The following is a 9,339-nucleotide window of genomic DNA, read 5'->3' as shown; positions in this document are numbered from 1 at the left end:
AAGGCATGACACAGAACTAATTAAAAGAACATCATATGTCAGCAGTGAGTACAAAACCTTCAAAGACTTCCTTTCGTTCAAGCAAGCAGACATCTGACATCTGCAGTGTGTCTCTGCCTTTTGAGCTACTGTCTTCATGAAGAATACCAACTAGTCCTGGCAAAAGAACCTTTGGTTCTCCTGCATCCACAAACCTTGCCTTCCTCTATGAGTGTACCACCATTGGAAGAAAATGAGCTGAGGTGTTTTTTCTTCGTGTTTTCTGTCCTCTCCGGGGAGCTCCTTTTCCATTCAATGCCACGTACATTTGCCTCCCATTGTGTTGCCAGTTGAAGGATGCGTACGTATTGTATCCATTTTCCTCTATCCTCTCCTTCAGCTTACAGTCATTGTTAAATTCTTTCTGCAAGGGGAAAATAAGATCTTTTATTCTGGTGATGATGATACTTACTTCCATTTGACACACACCATCCAGAGAACTCCAGTTCAAGAGTTTTGTTTGCTGTTGTCATTTGTACGTAAGTTGTGCACCTAGTGTGTGGTGTCAACAGTAGAAGAGTAGAACTCACAACCACAAAACAGGTTCTGTGTTTGAAGGCTCATGATTCACTTTAATTGATCATCATAACCACATGTTAGGGCCCTTTTAAAAAGCTGGTGTGTTTTGAATATGACATGGCTTAAGTGCCTAGAATGATTGTCAAGAAGCAAAGGTTCCACTATCAGTATTTGTGATGAGTCAATGATAAAGAATAGTGTTATAATCCTTTTTTTTTTTCCTTCAGAATAATGACCAGGGGTCTCATGGGGAAAACAGAATTACAGAAAAAACTTGGGCTTATCAAGTTTGCAAACTTTACCTATAAATCCATAATAAATACACCCACATTGGTAAGAAAGCAGATCATATAACAAAATCATAATCGTTCTAGATAACCAAGAGGGCCAGGGAACAGTGGGGGGAAGTTTTCCTTTTTTACAAATACTAGATTTCTCTATTTTGGTAGATAATATACAATTTTCCATAACTTGGAATTTTAATAGATTTACTCTGAGGTCTAAAATGATTGAAAACTAGGACATGAAATGCCTTGCTTTGTGAATTATCATATCAAAGAAATTACAAACATGGTGACTATCACTGCCTTTATTGTATAAACCTGAGACTTTGGTCCTGGGAAATTCCACTCTATAGCCATAGTCCTTTGGCTTTGTTTCAAGTGGCCATGTGTTTTAAGGGGATTTTTGGGACAAGAATTGATGTTGCCTTCATTCCATAAATCCAGTATCTTTCTCTGGAGTTACTGATGAAGAGTAACCACTAATCTCAAAACTCTGGCTTTAGAAATGTCCCTCCAGGGGCTCCTGGGTGGCTCAGTCATTAAGCATCTGCCTTCGGCTCAGGTCATGATCTCAGGGTCCTGGGATTGAGCCCCGCATCGGGCTCCCTGCTGCTCGGGAAGCCGGCTTCTCCCTCTCCCACTCCTGCTGCTTGTGTTCCCTCTCTCACTGTGTCTCTCTCTGTCAAATAAATAAAATCTTAAAAAAAAAAAAAAAAGAAATGTCCCTCTTCTCTTATATCCATATTAAAGCAGATAAGAAGCTAAGGAATACGGGATTTTGCTCTTCTGGTTCTATGTTTTCCAATCCAAACCAAGAGTATCGTAGGGATCTTTTAGTTGGCCTCTCCTGGGCAGTTTTTCTCACCTTGGGATTTAAAAATTTTTTTTTTACTGAATTCTCAATTCCTGAATGTGTGTATATTTAAGTATCTGGGTTTCTGTGAACTAGATCATCATTTTGAACATTATCAGAACGACCACAAACATAGTTTGTCTAAAACTATATGGCTTCAAAGCAGTGATGATTTTTTTATGTGAATAATCATATTCATTCTAATAAAGGGGATGCAGTTTAGAGACTGTGGGAGGATTGGGGTTATTTGAGATGATTTTATATTTGCAACAGAGCTGTGTTTAGAAAAGTAGCAGCAGATACTTATTTTTCCTTTCCAAAATAAATTTATAGAGTAATGTCTCTTTTTTTTTTTTTTTAAAGATTTGTTTATTTGAGAGAGAGACAGAACATGTGTGCGGAAGTCTCAAGCAGACTCCTGTTGAGTGCGGAGCCTGATGCCAGGCTTGAACTCATTACCCTGAGATTATGACCTGACTTGAAACCAAGAGTCATTTGCTCAATTGACTGAACCACCCATGTGCCCCTAGAACAATGTCTCCAAGTGAGGTATACCTGCAGCAGATTCCTAATCTCAGGTGTTTTTTTAGTATTTATACCTTAGCTCAGATGTATCAGAATCTCTGGAGGAGGGACCTAGGAATCTATGTGTTTACAGCATTTAGGCGAGTCATACTTAAGAAAGTCAAAAAAAAAAAAGAAAGGGTCTTGGGGCTATGCTCTGGATGGATCTGAGTGCTGAGGGTATAGTGTGGGATAAGGCAGCCCCTGTCCAATTTAAGCTCACAATTTATTGGGGGAAGGCAGTCAAGAATAAACACATTCATGAGAGAATTTCTGATAAATCTCATTGCAGATAACTAAAAGGGGGTGCTATGATAGAAAGCAATGGGCATCTACTTTAGATACAGAAATGATGAAACAATGAAATTATTCATACATCTTAGAGTTTAGTAAGAAGCATAGGCACAGTATGCGAGTTGTGTTGGGATAGAAGAAAAAGGTTATTAAATATTTTTATGACCCTGTTCATTTAAGAATTCTTAAATTTCAGTCTTTTATTGCAATTAAAATTGTTTACCTTTTTTTCTCTCAATTTAAATTCGTGTTGATCTGACTTTAAAGTTTTAGTTTTGACTAAGTGTATTAGTATCTCTGCAAGGAATATAAACCTGGTCCTCTTACCCAGTGATTCTGATAATAGTAGATTAAGGAGGGATTCAAACATGTTCATTCAAGAAAATAAATAAAAAATGCCTCAAAAGTGATTATGCTGTGAACCCCTGAATGGTACCACTTTTTAAAATGACCCATTATTGGGGCACCTGGGTGGCTCAGTTGTTAAGCATCTGCCTTCCACTCAGGTCGTGATCCCAGGGTCCTGGGATCGAGCCCCGCATCGGGCTCCCTGCTCTGCGGGAAGCCTGCTTCTCCCTCTCCCACTCCCTCTGCTTGTGTCCCCTCTCTCGCTGTCTCTCTCTCTGTCAAATAAATAAATAAAATCTTTAAAAAAATAATAAAAAAATGGCCCATTTCTCTCCTGGGCTCATGAGCAGAGCTGCACATAATGGAAAATTTTAAAATTCCCTTAACCACGTCCCTCCCCCTGCCATGCAAAAGGCAGTTACCCCAGACAAAGGGACTGGCCCACAGTGTGTGTGCCCAACTCCCCAGTTATGAGTGGATCTGATACAAATGAAATACAAGACTATTCTATAATCAGACCAGTGGTTCTTAAGTTGGGTTATCAAAGTGTTGCATCAGGAACACCTGGAACCTTGTTAGAAATGCAAATTCTTAGATCTTATCACAGCTTTAATGTATCAAAAAATCCTTCCCAGTGATTGTGGTCAAGTTTGGGAGCTGCTGCCTCTGGGCAGGCAGTGCAATTGTCCTTATGCTAATCAACAAAATAAGGTTATTTGCACATTTTGAAGTGATATTCCTTAATCCTTGCTATGAAACTCAGAGATGTATGTACCCAAAGCATTGGCTGGGTACCAGCTGCATCAATGAACTAATGACTGTTGTCTAGGTAAATAAAATTATGAAGTTGATTGAAGGCACACACAAATGGTGAATTTCTTAATCTGCCTCCCCATCTCATATTTTAACAGAATACAAAATACCAAACCCCTGTTTTATCTTCTGCTCTAAAACACACACAGTGTATGGTTTCCTATGCAATTTAAGATCTTTGTTTTCAATGATTCTTCTCCAAGTTGTCTGCAGCACCCGTGCCAATCTGACCAGATGCTTCCGTGAGAGTCTGACCTGTTAACAGTTCAGAGCACGGACTGACGAAAGCCAGCAACAGCCTGTGTGGCAGACTGAAGGGTGAACAACAGAGGAAATTACACAGTTGCAAGAGCTGCTTTGCCAGCTCTTGAAACTCTGGTGACCAGCCCACCGTGGCTCTATTTACTAGCAATAGAATGATAACAAAGCTCTTCAGTGTCTGAGGGAAACAGTCCAAAACTCTGGTAATGATTTACTGCAGTGGACTTGGAAAACTAAAGCAGAATACTTACTGAGCCATAGAGTTTCCCCTTCTTGTTCATGGCTAAATAATAGTTGCTGTTAATGGCTTTGACGGCAACAACTCCGATTTCCACTGAAGTTATCTCTAGGATACCTAAAACATACAATAAAAAAAAAAGCTAAATTTAAAGGGTCACATATATTTAGGTGAAAGAAAGAGAAAATCAGAACTATTGAGTTTTAATTTCTGATCATTCTAAAATTAGTAGATTTTTTTTAAAGATTTTATTTATTTATTTGAGACAGAGAGAATGAGAGACAGAAAGCACATGAGAGGGAGGAGGGTCAGAGGGAGAAGCAGACTCCCTGCCGAGCAGGGAGCCCGATGCGGGACTCGATCCAGGGACTCCAGGATCATGACCTGAGCCAAAGGCAGTCGCTTAACCAACTGAGCCACCCAGGCGCCCTAAAATTAGTAGATTTTTAAAAAGTGGGGGCATCCGGGTGGCTCAGTCAGTTAAGCAAATGGCTCTTGATTTCAGCTCAGGTCCTGATCTCAGGGTGGTGAGATTGAGCCCCGTGTCAGGCTCTCCACTCAGCGCGGAGTCTATTTAAAATTCTCTTTCTCCTTCTCCCTCTGCCCCTTTCCCCCCCCTTTCTCTCTGTCTCTCAAATAAATCAATCTTTAGAAAAAATAAAAATTAAAAAAATTAAAAATTGGAAAAAAAAATCTCTTCCGATGTGCCTAACTATATTGAAACAAGTAGTAAGTCTTTAAAAGAATTCCCTTATATTTTACTCTGAGCATATAAAGAAAAATATTGTTTTAATTAAAATGCTTCCTTTGCTAACTCTGCATTTTCAACCCCATAAATATTGAAACAACTCTATCTTAGCCTGGATTTCACAAAAACTTATCAGAGCACACATCTGTACTATGGTATTAAATTAAATCCATAGCATATGTCAATAATATGTCAGATTTGCCTCAATCTGTAAAAACAGTGGTAAACTATTTCTCCTTTGTAGGACACTTAGATAAACTAAATCTCTTGGCTACATTTAACTGATAAATTCAGTTTTGGAAAATGTGTTGACATTCTGTGATACAGAAAGTCTAATCCCAACATCCACATTGTCTTTAAAATAGCAAAATCACTACTCTGGGTTGGGAGAATATCCAGTATCCATCAGCATTTTTAAAGGCTTTTTTTTTCCCCCTAGAAAGAATGGAAAACTGAGGGAATTTGTAACTAATAGACAAGAGAACTTTTTCCCTAATACACATGTTTTGGTTGGTGCATCTAAAGGTAATTTTCTCTGAAAGGTCTGTAGGTAACTACAGGGAAAGCATTCGATATTTTACCTTGCCTTTGAGGTACAAGCAAATACATCCATTTATTGGCATATTGAAAAATACTTTCTTGTAGTTTATTTCTTTAATTCTCACAACAGTCCTCTAAGAAGGTATTGCTATTCTTACTTACAGATGAAAAACAGAGGATATGAGATTATATAACTCACACATAAGATGCTAAAGTGACAGAGGTCAGTTATGATGGATCCAACACCTAAGCTTCTGGCTTTCAGACTGTTGTGCTCTCCATCTCTATTTATCTCTCTATCATATCTCCCCACCTTTTCCCATTCTCCCAAGGGAATCCTGTTGGAAAACCATCTGACAAAATGACTCATCAAGATAACAGTCTTTAATAGGCATGCCACAGAGGAAAATGTCTAAGTATCAGGGAAGGGAATCTAATGTACTTTATGTCACAAGCAGAAGATACAGAGTAAGCAGGAGGTTGAAATCTTGGGCAAAATATTTAGGCCGGTATTTACTTCGCCTAAGAAACAAGCACTGTCAGTAAATTGCAAGTTGTTCCCTATGTATGCTTTTGTAACCAAAAATTGTTAGAATGAAAACATTGAAGGATGATTTTAGCAAAGAATAAAGCAGGATTTTGAAGGTGACAAAAAGAAAAACGTGATACAAATGTTACTTAATCCTTGACCAATCATTTCTGAGAGTGCATTGTACATGGTATAATTAGCTTGGAAACCCCTGGATTTTTCTGCTTTGCACAAAACACGAACTCAATAGTCAAAGAATTCATCAATCAATTAACCATTTTCCCACTCTGCAACCAGTTAAGACTAGTGTGAAAAAGTTCACTATGCTTTGAAATAGAAAGTGGGAAGACCTAGATGACTTAAGATTTTTTCAAATTCTGAAAAGAATCTGATAATTTTGTGGTAATGAACAATGACTGTCTTTATTATAAACATCTGTTAATGTGAAAGTAACTTTCTGAGGGGCTCAAGTGTAGCAGACTTGTCCATTTTTTTAATGAAGAACCTCTTCAGTGTTCTCTGTCCTTTGGTAAGGATGATTAAGTTTGCTTATAAAAGTCTTTTTTGAAAAAGAGAACCAGAATTCTACTTGATGGTTGTTGGACTAATAACTTAGCATTCTATATTTGTATATTTTCATGCAAAATTAAATGCCAATTGAAGGATGACCTCCTAGGGGAAAGTAAGTGAAAGGCATACAGATTTCTCTGTATTTCTTACAATTTTTGTGAATCTACAATTATCTCAAAAGTTATAAAGTACTGTTTTGTTACTTAAAGAAACTAACTCCTGAAAATTATATCATTAATGAAAGGGAACATAAATTATATTTCTTATTCATGTAAGTCAGGTATTTTCTAAATTTGAAGACATATTCTTGTAGTGAAATTCTATTACTTACATTAAGTTTTAACCACATCAGTTTTGATGTCTCTTAAAAGATGAATATGCCAGGTGGTATTCTAAATCTATTTAAGAGCTTTTGGACAGTTTAATTCAAACACATAGGAAGACCTGTGGGGAGAAGGGTACTCTTTTAGGAAATGGGAACATAAAGCCAAGTAAGTTATGGCTTTCCGTGAGCAAAATCTATGCTGTATTGGAAGTAAAAGACAAATACGCAGAGAATTACAATAAAACATTTTAAGTGATAGTACGAGCTAAGATAGAAGATAAAAGAGGCAAAAATAAAAGTAGTCCATATTGGCTGGGGCTCCAAGGCAGACTTACTTTTTGGAGCTGAGACTTGAATTGGGTTTTGAAGGTTCAATAAGAAGCATCCAGGGGAAAGGTGGGAACACATGAACAAAAGCATTAAGATGAAACAGTGTGGTGTTTTCAGAAAATCATGTTTGACTTATCAACTAGAGAACAAGAAACAAGGCAGGAAGTCATGAGAAGAGAGGTTAGGGAGTTAAGTAAGACTCAAGGTATCAACCATCTTGTATGGACTCTAAGAATTTTGGCAAATAGGAAGTATTTTATCTAAAACTATATGACTTTAAAAAACATGTTAGATCCAATATTTGGCAAATTTATTTAAGTAAATAATAGCAATCTCTAAAGTTTATTTTGAATTATATTTGAAATCCTATATAATAAAGTTTGATTATCGGCATTACAAGTGATTGCAACATAAATCAGCACCTGTTAATGGGCACATTCTACCTAAGAATGCATCATCACCATAGTAATGGGGAAGATTTTGCAAACTGATGAAATCCAAATGGAAATAACCTAGAAGTCACAATTTTCATGTAAATCATCTTTTCTTTTAACTTGCCAACGCATGAGTTATGTTTTGATGAATCATTGAGTAGTTAATCTGAGAAGGGCCATTCACAATTTTCTTTCCCAGTTTATGCTTCTCATCCTTCTCCAGAAGAGAAGCACCTGACCCATTTTCTCCCTAGCAATCACCCTGGACCAAGAATACTTCTCTTTTTGGGCTATTAGAATAAACAAACTATTGGCCAGCATGATAACTTTCTCCTTAAACATTTTTTCATGACACAACAGGAGAAAGTAAAAGGCAAGTAAAACTTTAATAAAATGGATATAGACAGAGGGAAAGCTAGATGTAAAAAACAAATGCAAAATCCCATTATCCTCTCCTAAATAAATAAAACATGAATATATAAGAAATCCTAGAGATTCTTTGAGTAAATTAAATAATGTATTAAGCACAAATGTGTAGGATTTGTGTTAGCTCTTACTATGGAGGATGCAAAAACAAACAAGACTCAGCCCTTACCTTCAAGGAGCTTTAAAACTGGGTAGAATAAGGACACATATAATTAAAGTACTTACAATACAAAGAAAATATTCTAAGAGGTACATGAGAGAGAAAATACATTGTCTTGGTTTTAAATAGTAAAGTTATTGTCCTGAAGATGGTTGATGTTTGAGGTGAACCTGTCAGGTGTAGGATTTTAGTAGGTGAGAATTTGCAAAGTTGAGAGAAATAGTCTATGCAGAGAAAAATGAAGGAGTGAAGAAAGGCCTGGGGGAGAAAAAAGCATTCAGTTTGTATTTGAGCTATGGTTGGCTCTCCGCACCAATCGTACTTTGTGGGGACCACTCAGTAAAAGTATAGATTGTACTTCATTGAGTAGCAGTGGTGCTGTCCTGGGCGAGGAATGTACTTTTCAAAAACTTTGTTGTGAACTTTGGAAGCAGCTCTGTAAATGTCAGAGCCTCATGAATTCAGAATCAGTCACATCTATTATTTTGCTCTAAATATTTTACTCAAAATTATAATGCTGTATAGTTTGATAGTTTTAGTTAATGTGCTGAAACATATTATGATTAGTATAATGTAATACACAAATCCTAACTTCTCTAAACTAAATCTCTTTCTCATGAGTTGTTGTCAAGTGTCCCACTTATTATATTATATTATATTATATTATATTATATTATATTATATCCTAATATAAAAAAGCCTGTGGAACTCCCCAGAGTTGTTATCACATTTACACTATATACCTTAGAGATTATGTGGCCATACCCCACAGTGTGGTGCTAAATGGCTCCAAGTGTGGTCTTGAGAATCACCATAGATCATACCTCTTTCAGTGTGTATCTTTCTCAAAGAGCCATAGCAATTGCAGTGATCTTCTTCTTCTTTTTATTAGAACAGGACGTACATACATAATTCATAATATGCTCAATATATTTTTATTGAATGAATTATTTTACTGAATGAATCAATGAATGATCAGTCCAGCAACTGGCTGAGTAAAAGAAAACTCAGTATTCATTAAATATAGAATTTTTTTTCTTTCTTTAAATTCTTTTTTTTTTAAA

At 36.6% G+C, this 9,339-nt stretch overlaps 1 protein-coding gene across 1 annotated transcript in view; it reads right to left on the bottom strand.

The window, feature by feature from the left end:
• Positions 1 to 205: 205 nt before the first annotated feature.
• The window catches only part of FGF10 (fibroblast growth factor 10), a 75,826-nt gene continuing 66,692 nt past the window's right edge, over positions 206 to 9,339 (bottom strand). Inside the window, exons 2-3 of the mRNA XM_021696724.2 lie at positions 4,227 to 4,330; positions 206 to 403 (exon numbers count right to left, since the gene is read on the bottom strand). Coding sequence (XP_021552399.1) covers positions 206 to 403; positions 4,227 to 4,330 — 302 coding nt within the window. The remainder of the gene's footprint in view (positions 404 to 4,226; positions 4,331 to 9,339) is intronic.

This window comes from Neomonachus schauinslandi, chromosome 7 (genome assembly GCF_002201575.2).
Source record: "Neomonachus schauinslandi chromosome 7, ASM220157v2, whole genome shotgun sequence".
Classification (NCBI taxonomy): Eukaryota; Metazoa; Chordata; class Mammalia; order Carnivora; family Phocidae; genus Neomonachus; species Neomonachus schauinslandi.
This window is presented reverse-complemented; position numbering and strand designations above follow the sequence as displayed.